This window comes from Thamnophis elegans, chromosome 7, assembly GCF_009769535.1.
Source record: "Thamnophis elegans isolate rThaEle1 chromosome 7, rThaEle1.pri, whole genome shotgun sequence".
NCBI classification, from domain to species: domain Eukaryota; kingdom Metazoa; phylum Chordata; class Lepidosauria; order Squamata; family Colubridae; genus Thamnophis; species Thamnophis elegans.
The window spans coordinates 11,225,130-11,244,326 of NC_045547.1; the positions used below are offsets into that span (position 1 = coordinate 11,225,130).

The window sequence follows — 19,197 nt, forward strand, 5'->3', positions numbered from 1 at the left end:
GGTTAGGAATAAAAAAAAACCCCAAGGTTTGAAATCTGATTAGAAGATATATGAAACCAGTAGCAATATTTTTTTTTTTAAAAAACTATAGCTTGCCAGCAATTTTTGCAAGGCACCTTCACGTGGAGAAACTGGCACTCAACATGAAGATGCTTTCCTAAATACCTTGCAAGATCAGGGCATCTGTGGACCGGATTTGGCCCACAGGATGCTTAGATCTGGCCCGTGGGGCTGCCCAGGAAACAGCAAAGGACTGGCATGCAGTGCCTCTCCCAGAAAAAATGGAGCTAGTCAGGGCAGGGGGCGATCCTCCCGAGGTCCCGTTTTTATTGGCAGTGGGTTGCAAGAGGCCGTTGCAGCAGAAAACGGAGCTTGGGAGCCTGTTTTCTCTGGAAGAGTGCTCAGGCCACCACAGGCATCCCGACATGAGTGATGTTGAGCTGACCATGCCCACCCTGGCCATGCCTACTCTGGCTCCCCAAGGTCAAACACAACTCTGATGTGGACCTCAATGAAATCGAGTTTGACACCCTGTCTACAGTCATTACATCCCCATAAATTGTCGAGCCCCAGCCCGGGACTCGCCATACCTGGGGAGAGAGGCCAGCCCCTTCTGAATTCTGTTGACCCTTATACGGTGCCAATTTAGTACTTTTAGTTGACTCGATTCTTGTGCAGAGGCAATAAATTTTAACTGCAAGGTCACATGATGCCACGATCTTTTGCGTCTGACCGATGGGCTTATACATGACAAAATACCGTAAATCAGGAATATAGAGATGTTTGCCAGTGGAAAAGTGAAAATAAAACTTTAAGGTTAATTCCAGGACAAGAGTTCTATTGTGGTCTACAAAATAAAGGCACCAAATTTCAAAAGCCTTTCTTGTATTACAGAGATGGGAAACATGTGGTCCTCCACAGGTGGCTAAATTAGGATTTGCTGCAGCTGCAACCAGTTTGGTTGAAGTCAAAGGATATGGGGGATACAAAGCTCAGAAACTCTTAGCAATTTTATTGGAAGGCAACTACCTGATTGAATAATTGGCTAATATGCTCACCCCCCTAGTGCTGTGCTTATCTGAAGGGCAAAACATTTTAAAAAGAAAAAAAGAAAGAACAGAAAAGCAAACTTTTAAATAGTGGATCCAAAAAGCAACTGTTAAATGAGGGTATTTTTTTTTTAAAAAAAAAACTCTTTTTAAACTATTAATGCAGAGGTTCCTTTTTTAAAAATCCACTTCTTTTTAAGTTTAGTATCAAACAGAGAGACAATGAAAACAAAATAATAAAGTACGATTATTTTCTTGAAACGATAACAAATAGCTATAATAATACGAAATGATTACAGTAGTGGTGTCAAACTCATGACAACATATTGTCATGTGATGTATTGCAACTTCCCCACCTCGCTAAACCAAGGGGGGCGTGGCCAGTGCGTGACACATCCAGCCCACGGGCCGCGAGTTTGGCACCTTTGGGTTATAGGAATACTATAACAAAAAATTAAATACTCAGACTTGAAACATGTCAGATCAAATTTAAACATCAAACACTTTTCTGTAGCTGTTCTTGTTTCTTTCGCATGACAGTACAGATCAACCAAGTTCTTCTTATGTGGAGTTTCTGAAGAACTGCAAAAAACTAATCCCAGCCCTTTCCCACCCACAATCATAGAGGAGGAAGGGAGGGGGGGAATCTTATGCCACAACACAAACCCTTTCTAAGCTAGGCTAACAGGAGCAAATGGAGATCAGGTCCCACCAATCTATACAATTACTGAAATGCTTCTTTCCCCACTCTAATCAGAAAATAATTAATTTTCCTTCAACCTACTTGAAGAAACGGTTTCCATAAAAGTCCTCCTGCTGATTTAAGGATTTAATGCATTCACATAGATTGCACATATAGAGCAGGGGTGTCAAACTCTATTTCATTGAGGGCTGCATTAGGGTTTTGTTTGACGTTGGGGGGGGGCAGGGTGGTTGTGGCCAGCATGACATCACTCATGTTGGGGGGATGCCTGTGGTGGACCAAGCGCTCTGCCAGCAAAAATGGGCTCCTGAGCTCCATTTTCAGCTGTGACAGCCTCCTGCAACCCTTTGCTGCAAAAATGGAGCTTGGGAGGACCGTGCACAGCCCTTGTGAGCTCCACTGGCACTGGCAGAGGCACCACAGACGGGTCCTTAGCTTTTTCCAGGGCGGCCCAGCGGACCAGATCTAAGCACCCCATGGGCCACATCTTGCCCCCCCAGGCCTTGAGTTTGCCACCTCTGATACAGAGGAACCATAATCAGTTGGCTTGGATTCAAAAGGTGCTTAAATTAAATGGAAATAAGCAACCAAATAAAATAATTCAGCCGATGGTAAAGTGAAAAGTATCACACAATATTGAGCAGCTAACTCAGGGTTGAGATACGGTCGAACGATATGGTTCAATAAGAGAGAATTTTAGGACAAAAACTGGTAAACCAAGACTGATTTCCAAATCTGAATACTTTCCTTATGTCAGGAAAGAAAGAAAAAGCCAGCTTCAGTGGAATCTTTACAACCCAGATTCAAGACTGTTCTAGTATTTTTCAGATTTCAAAGTTACCTTTCCTAATTTTGCTGTACTTCATGTGAGCCCAATTTATTCTATAATGAGCAGAATAACTGCTCTGGATACCACCTTCAGAAAACGTTCTGATTAAAACCAAAGGAAACTTAATACAACTAGCATTGTAAGGCATCCACTGTAACATTCTCTCTCCATTCTATTCTTTCTTTAATTACAATTGTTGCCATATTGCCTCAACATGATGAGATTTAAATCCTAATGAACTAATGAAAATGATTCCCATTTGGTTACACTTCAGTTGTAAGCTACGCATTTATGCTTAGTCTACTTGATGGTATGCTGTTGTGGTGGCACTATCCTCTCATCATGAGACAAACAGCAAAACGAATGTTGTCGCTTTTGTTCATGAGTAACGGAGAATGTGCATGACCACAAAGATTAAAAATGCAGCTGTTTTCCCACAGAAAGGAAGAGTAGAAAGCTAGCCAGAACTTATTGTCAAGCATCAGCATTAGAAGCTCAGATCGCGATGTTTCCCAGATATCAGAAGAACGTTATCTTCACTGCCTCAACTTAGACCCTCATCTAGCCTTTGTCAGGTCTGCCGCCATATTCCTTTTGGATCTTTGGCCTGCCAGACTTTCTATTATTCTATTATGCCGTTTCTATTGCGGGAAAATAGGAGGGCGGTTTATATGGAGTTAGATGCTATGTAGCCATAGCAACATTCTTTCTAGAAAGCCAAGGTCACCCTTTGTCTCTGCACCTCTGCACCTGACCAGAACTGGATGGGTGGAACTGCTAGCATGGCAGTGAGAGATTGGACCATGGGATGGACTTGTGGGCGTGGGGCAAGATCTTGAACTTTCAACTAGGTGGGGAAAACTGGGAAGCTTTCAGATTCAGGTTTTCCCAGATGTGCCAACATGACTCTCTTAATAAATTGGAACTTTGAGCAATACTTTGCCTTGGACTCTGATTTACTTTTGGATGCTATTTGGAAACCTGAGAGCCTTTTGTGAAAGACAAAATATCACCATTCTGCCACTGTTTTTACTAGCCCAGTTTCCCATTGCCTTTCTCTGTCTATTTAGCTCTGTCTTTCAATCCTGTTCCCATCTAGCACTCTTATTTTTCCTCACAGTGGGCAATCTTTTGAAAACCAGGGGCATTTTTCATGGGGAAAAGGCTGAAGTAGGTGGAATGATATGATGTACAGAATTCTGCACGCACCAAACCAGCAGTAATGCCGGCAGCAATCCACCCCTGTATACAATGTACATAAAAATGAGTAACCATGCAAACTTACTCTTTCCAGGCGTGTACAGGTAGTTCTTGACTTACAACAGTTCATTTAGTGACCGTTTGAAGTTACAACAGCACTGAAAAAATGTGACTTATGACCATCTTGCATACTTGATCAAAATTTGGATGCTTGGCAACTGACTCATATTTATGACGGTTGCAGTGTCATGTGATCCCCTTTTGCGTCCTTTCTACAAAGTCAACAGGGATGCCAGGTTCACTTAACAACCGTGTTACTAATTTAACAACTGCAGTGATTCACATAACAAAAGTGGCAATGAAAGTCGTAAGATGGGGCAAAACTCACTGAAAAAATGTCTCGCTTAGCAACATAAATTTTGGGCTCAATTGTGGTCGTATGTCAAGGACTAACTATATGTATAAGACTTAAGCGTATCTACTTGTTTGTACCCAGCCACCATAGTGCAACAAGGACCTTTCAAATATAGTCCTGAAAAGATGAATGTGCTGACAGGAAAGCACTTGTACTAATAAACTTGTGTGCTTAATAAAATTATTAATAATTCTCACGTGGACATTTTCAGCCATGAAAGTGACTCTCTAATGTCATTAGTTTATAATTACACCGTCTGTATGGAGCGTACACTTTATAAATCATAAGCAGACACATTCTTGCTCCAGGGATCTTATACTCAAAAATTCAGTAAAGGGAAAACAACAGCAGAACGTGAAGAAAACATTATTGGGAATAGCAGTAAAAGTACATTTAATTGTTTCAGTTACTGACTAGACTTTTGCACAGAGCAGCTGATGCTGTTCAGCTTCTTTAAACATCCAATGTGGATTAAATAGTGAGCTGGGCTGTTTTAACACTAGAAGTATTAATGGAGCACTCACTCCTAATTGACATTGGTTTCTTGTCGCTCTTAATTCTTCAAAATAATTGAATTATGCAAGACACAAGTAGAGAAGCCTCAAGCTATAGCAGAGAGGGTTAGTGTTGCCAGAACATTCTGTTCAAGGTCTCCAAGGTTTATCTTTTCTCTCCAAATGCTGATTTTTTAGCTACCACCATTTTTTTTTTTTGGCCTGGACATTTCACTATGCTGTTTCTGTCTGTAGCTTAGAAAAATCCAGAAGTACAGCACAGGAGAGTGATGATGAGTCTATAACACATGTCAAGGGTGACACACTAGTTTTACCAACACCCAACAACTCTTCTCAAAAGCAGCCCCATTCTCCTATGCAATTGTTTTGATTGTGGCTTCCCAAGAGCATGAAGCAAACTCCTTGTTCCGGCAAAAAACACTTTTATTAATTTACAGTGAAGTCTTTCAAAGGGGGATTTACAGTCACAGACCTTATCTGGCTTGGAGAACTGCCAGGCCGATATCTGCAGAACTTGGCAAGGAGTCTTGGAGTCACTAACCGATTAAGCAAACTAATTGTCTCCTGCCAACTCCACTCCCCTTTTGCTCCTCTTTTATTTCCTCTGGGAGGGGCCATTCATTGTCTGGCCTTACTCCCAAGTCGACCCTTGTTCTTTAGCTGTTCCCTTCGTCTGGCAACTCTGCGCATGCTCACACTGGGAACAGGCTCCAGCTGTCCATCTGCCTCACTGATGTCTGACTCTGAAGGAAGCTGATAACTGGCCTACGTCTGTCGCCCCCTCTCTGCCTCCGACACAGAGCCCTCATCAGAGCCTTCCCCAGACTCCAGGACTGGCCCATGTTCCTCCCCAACCTCCTCACTGTCCGAATCTGCTGCTAGTTCCACTGGTCGCTGGAAGGCCACAACAGCAGTCTCCAGACTCTTTGAAAATGAGTTTTACTTGGCTTCGAGGGGAGGAGCTGCCGCCGTCGGGAGCTCAAAAAAGCTCCTGCCAGGACTCTGGTTCGTATATCTTATAAGATCTATAGATATCTCCCCTTTCTGGCAGAAAGGGGCAGAGAGGAGGTCAGTCGTTAGGATCTCTTTGTAATTCATAGCTTTTTTTTTGCTGTGAATGGAGAAGAGATTCAACATTAGCTGAGCCTTTACTCCGGCCAGTTTTCCGCGCTGCCTTTTTAGCAGCCTAGGCAGATTGCCTCCCCCCCCAGGACAAAGTTAAGCTATTTAAAAGCCAATCCGGGCGGGGACCATTCCCGAGGAATTTTTTCTATTACTATTTAAAATACCAGCTTCAATTTCGCAAAAGGCTCCCTTTCTTTTTTAGCTGCGTCACAAGATGGCGATCTCGTAGCTTTTGTGTTTGATGTGACGTACCTAGTAAGCCCTACCCTCCTGAAGGCTTCTCCGTACTAATTGCTAAAAGATTAACTGAGGGGAGCACAGACTTTGATTTTTGGCTCGCTTGATTGCTTGTCTTTTATTCTTATTCTGGAATGGCTCCCAAACCTAAACAGAAGCGCTTCCTTAATAACATATCTCCAAAAAATGCTATGAAGTCGCTACCCTTGTCTCCTACACCCTCCACGGGAGATTTGCTAACACAAGAATTCCTTCTCAAAACGCTTAATGATTTCAGACAGGAGATTAATCAACTGATATCGGATTTATGTGATCAATTTGATGCTAAAATTGCTCAGGCAAAGCAGGATATGATCGGTGTAATGACAGTCATGACAGATTATATTGCTGAAGCGGAAGACAAATTGGAACTTTTGGAAAAAACTAATCTTAATCTGATATCAAAAATCCAAACGTTAGAACAGGAAATTGAATCTGCCCAAAAAGAACTTGTCATGATAAATTATAACAAGGCTGCCTTTGCTATACGAGTTAGAGGACTGCGTGAAAACCAACAGGAGAATTTGAAACAGACATTCTTTGAGGCTTTCAGTCGCTTGGTGGGAAGTCCGGGACTTAACTTTGATTGGCAGATTCAAAGAATTTACCGCCAGAATTCCTGGGTAGCAAAACAGCGACAGCTTCCGAGGGACATAATAATATACTTTACTACAAGGGAATCTAGAAATGAGATAATACAGAGGCTTTACAGCAAGAGGTTGATAATTGATGGGGAGGACTTGATTGTTTTTAAAGAGATACCATTTCAAATATTAAGAACAAGAAGACAGTACGCTTTCTTAACCGAAGAACTCAGAAATTCTCAGATTCCATACAAATGGGAAGTCCCAGCTGGTATTACAGTTACATTTGGCAACCAAAAACACCGCATTAACTCTGTTTGTGAAGCCCGAAAATTTTACTACGAGACCCTGAAGGCGGGACTTCCTGATTCATCCGGATCTGGGGAGAGGCAAGGAGAAGGAGAAGACAAACAGCGAGACACGTGGCTACAAGGCGGAGGGTGTTGTTTTTCTCTTCCGGAAGGGCAGAAGACTAAAGAATAAAGACTAAGCGATGTTTTTAAAGTTTTATGATTTCTGTCTGGGATAAAATGGAAAAGTGGCATATCGATGATGAGACATGGAGACTGAAAGAAGCGTTGCTGATTGTGGACATATATTGTACAGAAGTTTTATCTGAACTCTAACTCAAATTGTGCATGAACTATTTTCTTAGGCGAGGAGAGCGGAAATTGTGATCTTTTTGAGTTGCGGTTTGGGACGAACGGAGTTGGGAGGTGTGTGGGAGAGGGAAGGGCAGCGAAAGTTTAATTAGATTACCTGGGGCTAGAACGCAAGCTGATGTTTGTTTGAGTTGCTATATCAATATAAAGTTAAGAAAGATTGGTCGGAGAATCTTCAGGAAAGTGGAGTAAACATGGGAGGAGCAATGAATGTGGATAAAATATATATGTGGATATGGATAAAGGCAGGGTGGAAGGTAAAAAATTTATATGTGGAGGTGGGTAAGGATAGAAAGGGAGGTGTTGGAAATGAAAAATGAAAGAAGTATTTGAGTTTAATGGTGTTATAGAAAGGTTTGGATATTTGGATAAAAAAGAGATAAATTAAAGGTCTGAATAGATAGGCAAAGCAAGGAGACTTTTAGTTGGGGAATTCTAATTGATCAACTTACCTGGCTCTAATACAGTTTGAAACCCTGCAAGTAGCAAAATAATCGAAATTTGGAATGAGTCACATTGTTTAAAATTTACAGATAATGGGAAGCTGTGTTAACGTAGTGGGTTTATTGACCCTTTTTGTTTCTTTCTTCTTTTTGTGTGTGAGTGTGGGTGTTTTTTATTTCTTATTTTCTACTATTTTTCCTTTTTCTTTTTGGCTTCATTTTTATTTTATTTTTTTAATTTTAAAGTTAGCTGGCCTTATTATACTCAAATGCTTGTTAAAGAATTATGCCGGGCATGGGACCTGCGAAGCCGTAAGGGGGTTAGGGAGGGGGGATTATAGGGGGGAGGGGGGAGGGTGGAATTACAGTTTCAATCTTTAGAACAATAAGAATTCACTTGTGTACTGCGGCTCGTTTTTCTTTTTTTTTTCTTATTTTCTTTTTCTACTTTTATTGTAAAAAACAAATTGAATTGTATGGATACACCAAAGTGAGGAGAAGAGGGAAAGAGAAGGGAGAAGTAAAGAGGGAGTGAGAGGGAATGTAAGGAGGGTGAGATGGAGGGAGGGGGAGATGTCTGAGGGGGTAGGGAAGTAGAAGAGGGGAATGCTGGAGGGGTGAAAGGAAAGTTGGAGGGGGAGAAGAGAGGGTGTATGGGGGAATGAAGTGTCATGTGGGGTTTTTTTTTTTTTCCCTTTTTTCTTTTTTTTTTATGCACAGTATATAAGTGATTGTATAAAATGAATATGAAAATGAAATAAAGATATATATGAAAATGAGTTTTACTTCTATTTTTATTTTTATTTTACTTCTATTTCATTTTTGTAATGAGAAGTGTGTGGTGGCTCACAAAGTTAGAATACTGGCCGCCAATTGGCAGGTTCATGTTTGAGACCCGCTTCTGCTGCGGGATGGGGTGAGCTCCTGTCACATGCTTCAGCTCCTGCCAACCCAGCAGTTCAAAGGTGGGTGACGGCAAGTAGATTAATGGATATCACTTTGGTGAGCGGGACTGGGGGGGGGGGGGCAAAAACAAGCAAAAAACACCCAATTTTTTACGAAAACGGGCCCATTTTTTGTAAAAAAATAAAGGGGGGCATACATAGTCTTTAGGACACTTATTGAGTGCTCCTGGGGGCTGGGGGGGGGGGGGAAACGGCCTATTGTTTGTTCATTTTTGCCCTCCCCAGCCCCCAGGAGCACTCTGGAAGCCTCCTAAAGGCTATGCACGGCCATTTTTGCAAAAGGGATGGGGTTTGGGGAGGCCAAAAATGTTATATTCAGTGTATAAGGCACACCCAGATTTTCACCCTCTCTTTTGAGGAAAAAGGTGAGTCTTATACTCTGCAAAATACAGTATATATTATGTAGAACACAGGGAAGCAAAACTTTTTTTTGGTTTAGGGCTTATAGTTTGTTTTGTGCCCTGTTTAGGGGCCACAGGGGCAAAAGAGTAGGCAGAGTGAAAATGTTCACCCACCTTGTTATGTTTAAGCATGTGTGTATGTATGTGTGCATGCATATACACGACCATGTTGAGGAGCAAAATGGATTGCTTTTTTTTTTTAACTTTGACCCCACTTAATAGAAAAGCATTGTCAATTTGTAAAGATAAGGTTTCTGAAAGAAATGCAATTAATGTCTCAAGTAAAAATTACAGCTTAAGAAGAAGGACGGAAGAGGAAAAGGGTGACGATTTTCCTCTCTTTCATTCACTTCCAGCATCCAAAGTATTTGGCTGAAATCCAATAAAATGAATATAGAAAAAAATATAATGAAACAGTAATAACAAATGAGTGAGAAAGGCCAACAGGAACTGAATATTCCTTTTCTTTTTCCTTCCTTCCTTCTTTTTTTCTTTAAAAAAAATGAAGTTTGCACTTCAGAGTAGCAATTTAGCAGATTAAAAAAAAAACACCCTCTTCAGACATCTTCTACCATATGGATAAATCACTCAAAAATATGGCATGATTTGTTCTAACAGAATCTGTGTGGTGTTCTTCATTATCTCAGAAAGTGATGGGGGGGGGGCTTTTTTCCCTAACCTCTTGGCCTCAGCGGTAGGCTGCATTGAGGCTGCTTTCACAAGCTTTTGAGTAAGAACTCCTGGTACCTTATGGGCCACCAACTGAGATCATGATTATAGCTTATTAGAAAACCATTAAAGGATTATCTGTTCTCTGTGACTTTTTAAAATAAGAAAAGAATCCATTTTAGCCACACACTTAGTAGGGCTCTGCAGTGCATTAGATCTGAAAGCAAAAAAAAAGGGGGGGGGGACTTAAACCGAGCCAAGTATATCTATTCCCAGAAGTGAACTGCTCCGCAGTCCTAATATTTGTTTATTGGCTTTTAATAATGAAGTTATTTATAATTAAAAAACCAGCAAGTGTAATACAATATTATTATTCATGATGGATTTTATATATATTGTGTAGACCAGTGTTTCTCAACCTTGGTGACTTTAAGTCATGTGGACTTCAACTCCCAGAATTCCCCAGCCAGCTATGCTATGCTGGCTGGGGAATTCTGGGAGTTGAAGTCCACAGGACTTAAAGTCACCAAGGTTGAGAAACACTGGTGTAGACTGTACAATGCAATTTAATTTTGATCAGCCCTTTACTTGAGAGAATTTTTTTCTCACAGAAAAATGCAACAATTTATTTAAAAAAAACCCAATAAACGGACCCGTGGATCTAAAAAAAGCTGTTTAATTTTTTTAAACTTCCAAACGAAGATCGATTGTCTTACAACCTCCACATAATTGTCCCTCCGTACCACGTTAGGCTTACTAGCTCGATAATTTTGTACTAATGAATAATGTATACCGAATACAATAACTTACTCTGCCCAGAGGACTCATCGGATGTGCTGTGTAATCTGATGTCAAATTATAGTGTGCAGCTTCAGACACCATGTTTAATGGTCGTTCTTTCTTTTCTTCTGAAGTCATAGCTGCTGCAGTCCTGAAAACAGAATATTCAATTACATAGGAACCTGCTGGGTATTCAAGACTAGAAGGGGAAAAAAAAACACACCCTTAATTGTTTTTAATAAGAGTCTGAATGTGTTACCTGTCCAGATTCCCAGCAAATGTTGGTGCAAAACAATAATGACTATGTAAAACATGTCTCTCTGGAGCATCCTAGAGTAGATTCTCAACAGGTAACGCAAAGTATCTCTCATTTTAGTAAATCCCATACCTGAAAACTTCTCAGGCCTATAATGCTAAAAAGGAAACAAAAGGGCTGCTGAAAATGAGTCCATTTGTGCCCAATTTTATGAATCACAAGCTCATATTAGCTGAATGATTAACCACTGCAGTAAATTGCTGAACTTTTGAGTGGTCTCCCAGGCTACGACTGAATGAGCCCCATTGGTTTTGGCATTTCCCCCCCCCACACACACATTATTGGTTAACTTTCTTCTTGTCTTAGGAGACCTGAAGGCCAGGTGTCCAGTGTGTATACTGGTCTTTGGATTTCTTGTGTTCTGGCATGCACGCATATGTGCGCTCCCATGCATTCCGGTTTCGAGACTCAGTGCCGAAAAGGTTCGTCATCATCGATATACACTATATTGCCAAAAGTATTCTCTCACCTGCCTTTACTCGCATATGAACTTACTCGCATATGAACTTACTGTAAGTGACATCCCATTCCTAATCCATAGGGTTCAATATGACGTCGGTCCACCCTTTGCAGCTATAACAGCTTCAACTCTTCTGGGAAGGCTGTCCACAAGGTTCAGGAGTGTGTTTATGGGGATTTTTGACCATTCTTCCTGAAGCGCATTTGTGACACACTGATGTTGGGCGAGTTTACGTGGCCTACGGCTTCGTGGCTGAGTTGCTGTCGTTCCCAAACCTTTCCACGTTTTTATAATACAGCTGACAGTTGACTGTGGAATATTTAGGAACGAGGGAATTTCACGACTGGATTTGTTGCACAGGTGGCATCCTATCACAGTTCCACGCTGGGATTCACTGAGCTCCTGAGAGCGACCCATTCTTTCACCAATGTTTGTAAAAACAGTCAGTATGCCTAGGTCCTTGATTTTATACACCTGTGGCCATGGGAGTGATGGGAACACCTGATTCTGATTATTTGGATGGGTGAGCGAATACTTTTGGCAATATAGTGTATAACAACTATACATTAACAATTATATAAATAAATATTTAGAATATAAGAACATATAATATTTTTTACACCTTTTTGTAAACACGTACTTACTGTTCATTCACGACAAATATGCAATTGTCCTGTGAGGGCTGTCCTGTGACTGGATGCTTGCAGGTCACTTTTCGTTCATTGTGACTGTGGAGGAAGAAATACAGGAATTATTTAAGTATGTATTGATTAATTTTGCAGCTAATTGGTAAACCCTTTTGAACTTTTTGCACGGAACAGAAAAAAATGAAATGACATACATATTTGATGATCGGAAAAAAAAACTGTAGACCAGTGTTTCTCAACCTTGGCAACTTGAAGATGTCCGGACTTCAACTCCCAGAATTCCCCAGCCAGCATTCGCTGGCTGGGGAATTCTGGGAGTTGAAGTCCGGACATCTTCAAGTTGCCAAGGTTGAGAAACACTGCTGTAGACAATAGGAAAAAAAAGAGAAAGCCATGATATAAATTTAGATTACGTTTAATGTAAAAATATTTTTATAGTCTGTGAAACAGAGATGGAAGCAATTTCCTTCCTATTTTTCTTTTGACTCCTCTTGGCTCTCATTCTGTTTATATTCCGGTTTGTCTCCTATTCTTCAAGACAGCTTAATTCCCCATTGCATGTTGATACAGATCAGACTGTCTCAAAGGTGCTTTCTTCGAAAAGCAACAGGGCTCTTTTTCCCTTGAGGAAGAAGAAAACATTTCGCTTCTTGTCCAAGAAGCTTCATTGGGTACTGATAGCGGGAGATGGAAGGTTAGGAATTGTCATTGAGACTGGATGGTGGGGGATAGAAGGATAGGGTCCATGGTTCCACCACAAAACCGCGTTTGACTAAAGCGCGCTCGACGAAACCATGTAGCTGACATCATCACAGGGTGACAACAGTGCGGAGATAGAAGCACGCTGTAAACGCTAAACCTAAAATTAACCCCTAAACCTAAACCTAACCCCCCTAAACCTAATCCTAAACCTAACCCTTAACCTAACCCTAAACCTAATCCTAACCCTTAACCTAACCCTAAACCTAACCCTAACCCTAACCCTAACCCTTAACCTAACCCTAACCCTAACCCTTAATCTAACCCTAAAGCTAACCCTAAAGCTAACCCTAAAGCTAACCCTTACCTTAACTTGAATCGACTTGCTTTCAAAGCACTATTTAAAGCGCCCTTCTTTCTCCGCGCTCGCTGTTGTCGCCCTGTTGATGACATCAGTGACGCGGTTTAATCGGGCGCGCTTTAGTCGAGCGCGGTTTTGTCGTGCCCTGAAGGTCCATCCTCCCATCATCCAGTCTCAACTGTCAGTACCTATCCTTCCTCCCAACCGCCATCACAACTGATGAAGGTTCTTGGATGAAAAGCAAAATGTCTTCTTCTTTTTCCCCAAGGGGAAAACAAAAAACAAAAACAGCGTAGCAGCCTTTTGAAAGAAGTCCCTTTGGGACAATTATAACCTGGATGACTGAGGAATCTCCACAGACATAAGGAATAGACGTTAGCAGATCTCCTCCTTTTGACAGCTTTCCCTCCCAAAGTTAAGTTAGTTGACTCCCTTGTTTTGGAAATATGTGTCTATCCCTTCTCCTTCTTCTTTTTGGCTGCTCCTTGGGCAGAGGGGTTATTGTAATTATGCTGTTGAGTGATTATTTTTCTAAAGTTTCTCAGATTCTTTTTGAACTATGTCATGTCATGTCACGAACGGCAGAAGATAATCAACTTATGCGTGCATATAATCTTCAGAAGACAAAGGAGAAAAAATTGATAAGATATAGCCCATGTATACTGGGGAAAGATCCAAAGATCTACTGTAGTTATTATGAGAATGTAGGAGTCTCAAATGAATTCTCAGTTTTCTTTTTCTAAAGGTGTGCGTTTGTGCGCACTATCGCGCACCTACCTGCACAAGCGCCCCCCCCACCTGTGGGAGGGCTCCTCATTTTATCTACATCTTTTTAAATCCTCAAACCCATCATTTACTGTATTTTAATTCTTTCATCAAAAAGTCCATATAAGGTTTCCTTCTCTTATCAAAAAAAATTCTGTAAATCACCAATTAATTGTTTATCATTTAACTACTTTTTATAACATTTAGTTCTTCTGGTAAGGGCCAAATGCCTTGTAGTAAACACCCATTCTCCTTATGCCTGCTGTTATGCTTATTTAAAACTTCTCAAAGTTTGCAAACAGGGGGGAGGGGAGGACATGAAAAGGCAAAGCTTCAGTGATGCAACAACCTTCAATATACAGAATATTCTGCCAAAACGATAGTGATAACTGGTGGTGAAATTCCTATATAGGGAACATTAGCATCTGATAACACTTGAAACAAAACAAAATAAAAAGCATATTCAAACATATCCAGGCATATTTTAAGATTGAGAGAACGAGGCGCATAGAAGATACATTCAAGTAAACTAAAATAAAATCAATCTCTCTGCCCGCTCTCTCCTTCCTTCCTTCCTTCCGTCCGTCCGTCCGTCCGTCCGTCCGTCCGTCTATCAAGAGGTGGTTTTCAGCCGGTTTGGACCAATAGTAGAAATTTTGAGTAGTTCAGAGAACCGGCAAATACCGCCTCTGGTTGGCCCCGCCCTCCCACCCCTGCCGTTGCCTGTCCTATATTCCCTTGTTTTTTAGCTCAGCGGATTCACGCAGCAGAGAGGATTGTTGCGCCTCAGCTGAGCTAAACAACAGCTCAGCTCACCAGTGCTGACACCGAGGGTGGTCTTTGAGTGCTGCGCACGCACGCGAAGCACGCTCTCCTAGAACTCGTAGGAAAAGATTTGGAATCCCACCCCTCTCTCTCTCTCTCTCTCTCTCTCTCTCTCACTCTCTCTGTGTGTGTACACACACACACTCACATATTATATATTTTATTAAACTATATATAGTTTAATAAAAAATTAAACTTTGTCTTGTATCTTCCATCCTTATGAGTAGCAGAAGTATAAATAATAACTAAGTTCTCCACCGCAAGATCTTCCCCCTGTGTTTTATTTTTTATTGTTTACTGCAAGCTGCCGGAGTTGATTTCATAATGCAGCCATCTTCCAAGGCCTATTGTGAACTTGCAAAGCTTTTGCATAGTGGGATAAATGTCACCCTAGCCAAACGGGTGAAACAGTGATTGCCTAAAAGCTGTACACAACGCTGCCCATCCGAGAAAGCAACCTGTACTTTGCCAACTTGCAGAAAGGAATCACTGCCCATAACTAATCGGAGAGTATGTTGTAACAGTAAGCATGCATATGGATGGGTATACTTATCTCCAAGACTTGGAGATAAACATTAAAGATTTGCACGTGAAATCAGACCTATGTTGAGTATTAGGTAAACCAGTATTAAGATACTTGGGTTATGGACCCTCGAAAGCTTAATTGGTGCCTCTAATGAATGGAGAGGGGGGGGAGACTAAACAACTATTGAGGCTATTGTTTCACTGATTAGCAATTACCACTCCTCATTTAGTTTGAATGCATTTATGTTATGTCAACTCTGCAACTCTATCTCTTAGATGACATTAATGTTAAAGATTTCCCTGAAGCTTCCCAGGAAAAATAATACTTGAAAAGCTCTGCTGGGCAAATTTTTTGTTTGACGGCTGTATAGCAACCTGATCATCTCATCTTTTCCACAGCCTAGAATTCCTGTAGGTTTTCTTGCAGGTTAATTAAATCTACCTGTCTGGAATTTAAAACCGGCATTAATTGCCCTCCTTTGGGTAGTAAACATTTTATTCTCTTGTTTCTTTATATCCTTTTAATTATGTGAAAGCTGTCAGTACGTAACCTACTTGCTGTTTCTTCTCGGAGCAAAATAGATTTGCTTTAACAAACTCGTGTTATCTTCATCATGCAGAATTAAAAAGCCCCGGAGACAGATGAAAGCAGAGGTATGTTTTATTCTATTTTTATTTTTTAATGTCAATGTAATGGTATTTGGCAGCAGCCAGCCTAAAATGTCTACGATCCAGAAATCCACAAACCTTCATTGCCATGCAGGGCCATTCTTCCTCAAATCAATATGTAAGTAGCTCTCTCCATCAGCGAAGGCTTCAGAAGTGGGCACAGCTGGCTGAGATATACCAGCACCAGAAATCAACCGACAGCTTGCATCTTAAATCTTCTTAACAGCATTTTTTTTTTTTTAGTTAGGAAACCGAGGACTCAATATTGCATTTTACACAAGAGGTTGGAACCCAACATTTCTGTAGCTACCCTGTTTCCCTGAAAATAAGACCTCCCCGGATAATAAGGCCAATTGGGCTTTTGAGCGCATGCGCTAAAATAAGCTCTCCCTGAAAATATTGCAACGCAGCAGCAGCCATGAGGTGACCACACTCGCCGCCTCCTGCACCTCAAAAATAATAAGCCCTCCCGGAAAATAAGGCCGAGAGCTTATTTTGGGGGTTAAAAAAATAAGACCCTGTCTTATTTTTGGGGAAACACGGTACATCAAATCAAATCTTTATTAAGGTCACAGACCAGCATATCTACATCTACACAGATAGCTGTCAAATTGGTGTCTGTTTGGCAAAACAACATAAACCCAAGTTCTTGGATTTACATGCCCAGACACTGTGCCATCTCTGATGGAATGTTCTGGGCTGGTTTGGGCAGGTGAATATGTTTATGTATTTATTATATAAATACATATAAATAGATTACATATATATGGCTATCCAATTCACACGCAGAGATTCAGAACTGGTTGTGCTATATTCCTGTCAAGCTTCTTACGCAAGTTCATAATGTAGAAAGCAAGGTTCTCACAAATTCCAAGTGTAAAGGTTTTATTGCAATGGACAGGGTGTTAGGGAACACAGTTTTAGAACCTGGCACCATATTCCTTGACCTTCATTTGTGAGTAAGAATGTTAGGATGGGGCTTTTCTGGGAAGCTCTTTTGACCCCCCCCCCTTATTCTTCATCTTTCCATCTGCTTCATCTCCTAATGTAAGGGTGTCAAAATCAAGGCCCGGGGACCAGATCCGTCCACGAGGTGCTTAGATCTGGCCCTGCAGGGTCACCTTGGAAACAGCGAAGGACCGCCTAGCAGCGTTTCTGTCGGCGAAAATGGACCTCGCGAGGGCTTTGTGTAGGCCTCCCAAGGTCCATTTTCGATGGCAGAGGGTTGCAGGAGGGTATCGCAGCTGATAACGGAGCTTGCGAGGGCTGTGGGCCCCACTTGCAAGGTCCATTTTCGCTGGCAGAGGGTTGCAAGAGGCCACCGCAGCTAAAAACGAAGCTAGGGAGCCTGTTTTTGCTGGCAGAGTGCTCGGGCCACCTCAGGCGCCCCTGACACAAGTGATGTTGAGCTGGCCATGCCCACCCAGGCCCCCCAAGCTCAAACAGAATCCTGATGTGCCCTCAATTGTTTGACACCCTTGTCCTAATGGATATTCTCAGAACTTATGACCATTTATTTAGCAATTGTTCGAAGCTACAATGGCACTGAGAAAAATGACCTCCCACTGAGCCTTGCACTTAGGTCTGCCTCAGCATCCCCACAGTCAGGTGATTAAAATTCACACTCTTGATAACCTGCAGGTATTTATGATAAGAGCTGAGGTGGCGCAGTGGTTAGAGTGCAGCACTGCAGGCTACTTCAGCTGACTGTTAGTTGCAGTTCGGCAGATCAAATCTCACTGGCTCAGTGTTGACTCAGCCTTCCATCCTTTCCAGGTGGGTAAAATGAGGACCCAGATTGTTGGGGGCGATATGCTGACTCTGTAAACCGCTTAGAGAGGGCTGAAAGCCCTATGAAGCGGTATATAAGTCTAAGTGCAATTGCTATTGCTATTGCAGAGTCCTGGGGTTATGTGTGATTTTCCAAGATGTCTCCTAATTAACAAAATCAAGGAGAGAACCTGGATTTGCCTAATAACAGCGTATTATTCACTTAACTGCAGTGATTCGCCTAACAATTGTGGGAAAGGAAGGTTGTAAAATTGGCTGTGGCTGCTTACTTAACAACTGCTTTACTTAGCAATAGAATTTCTGGCCCCAATTTTGACCGTAAATCAAGGACTGCATGTATATAGTCTGCACTGCCCTTAAGTAGTCTCAGATTAGAAATGTCATTTTTCTTCAGTGCCATTGTAACTTTGAATGGTCAGTAAATGAACTTGTTGTAAGTCGAGGATCATTCAGCCAAAATGAAGACACTGATTTCACTGTATTTACAGATATATTAGGAAATGGGCAAATGTACATTTCTTACATTTACAAATGTTTTGAAAAAGAGTGTGTGTGTTTATGTGTGTGTATATGTGTGTTTGAGTGTGTGTGTGTGTGTGTGTGTGTGTGTGTGTGTAGGGAATATTTCTTTGCTATTTTTGTTCTCTGCACTAATTCTTCTTTGCAGAGAGATACATGAACATCAAAGATACATGATGCATTGAGAAAATTACTAAAATACTCTGGGAAAATGTAATAAGCATATTTATATCTATATGAAATCTGCAGCTGTACAAGCTTAATATTCCCCCTGAAATGTCACTTCAGGATTGTTCATATTATCTGAAGATGTGAACTTTTTCCTCAATTACATCTGTTTGAAAAAGGAAAATGGAAAAAGCTTTTCTGAAACACAGATGACTATCAGGCTCCATAATCAGAATATTTCTTGGGCAATAAAAGAGCATTACGACAAACTTCAAAGTCATTGAATTCTCACACCCAGGTAGTGATTTTAGCTTTAAGCATCAGGATTTGAAATCCGCATTAATAATCTTTCCTGCTCCCACAGCTTGATGCACACTCTGGATAAGATCTGGATAAGACATTTCATCAATGGAGGTAGTAATTCACCACTGATTTAGGTTGGGTTATTTACTCAAGGGACAGGTCTGTTGAGAGATTTCCCAGTAAATTTAAAACTCTGAAAGACAAGGTTTAAGGTAGCTTAACAACAGTATACTGCAGGCAAATTATAAAATGGATTTAGCCTGCCTTGGAATTCCTAAATCGTTTGCTGACATAGAAATCCAAGTTCTCAGACCAGAAAACTATACATTACATTCACTGTGAATATTCAAAACCCTCAATTTGGACTCAGCAAAGGCAAGGATAAAGGTGCTGAGTACCACGTAAAAAGATAGTGATTTAGTAAAACTATTAGTATTACACCAAATGAGTTTGCTACATCTGTTTATCCACAATAGATATGAAGCTGCAACTTTTACTCAAGATTCTAATCGGAAAGCACATAACAACATAAT

The 19,197-nt window shown here is 41.1% G+C and overlaps 1 protein-coding gene across 12 annotated transcripts in view; it reads right to left on the minus strand.

Moving 5' to 3' along the window:
* The window catches only part of PLEKHA5 (pleckstrin homology domain containing A5), a 219,095-nt gene that overhangs the window by 93,505 nt on the left and 106,393 nt on the right, over positions 1–19,197 (minus strand). For 10 of the 12 annotated variants that reach the window (XM_032220568.1, XM_032220558.1, XM_032220561.1 and 7 more), the window contains 2 exons: positions 12,037–12,120; positions 10,647–10,767 (listed from right to left, as the gene is read on the minus strand). In XM_032220568.1, coding sequence (XP_032076459.1) covers positions 10,647–10,767; positions 12,037–12,120 — 205 coding nt within the window. Of the gene's footprint in view, positions 1–10,646; positions 10,768–12,032; positions 12,121–19,197 lie in introns of those variants that run through there. The other 2 variants (XM_032220565.1, XM_032220567.1) reach the window with 2 other exon arrangements.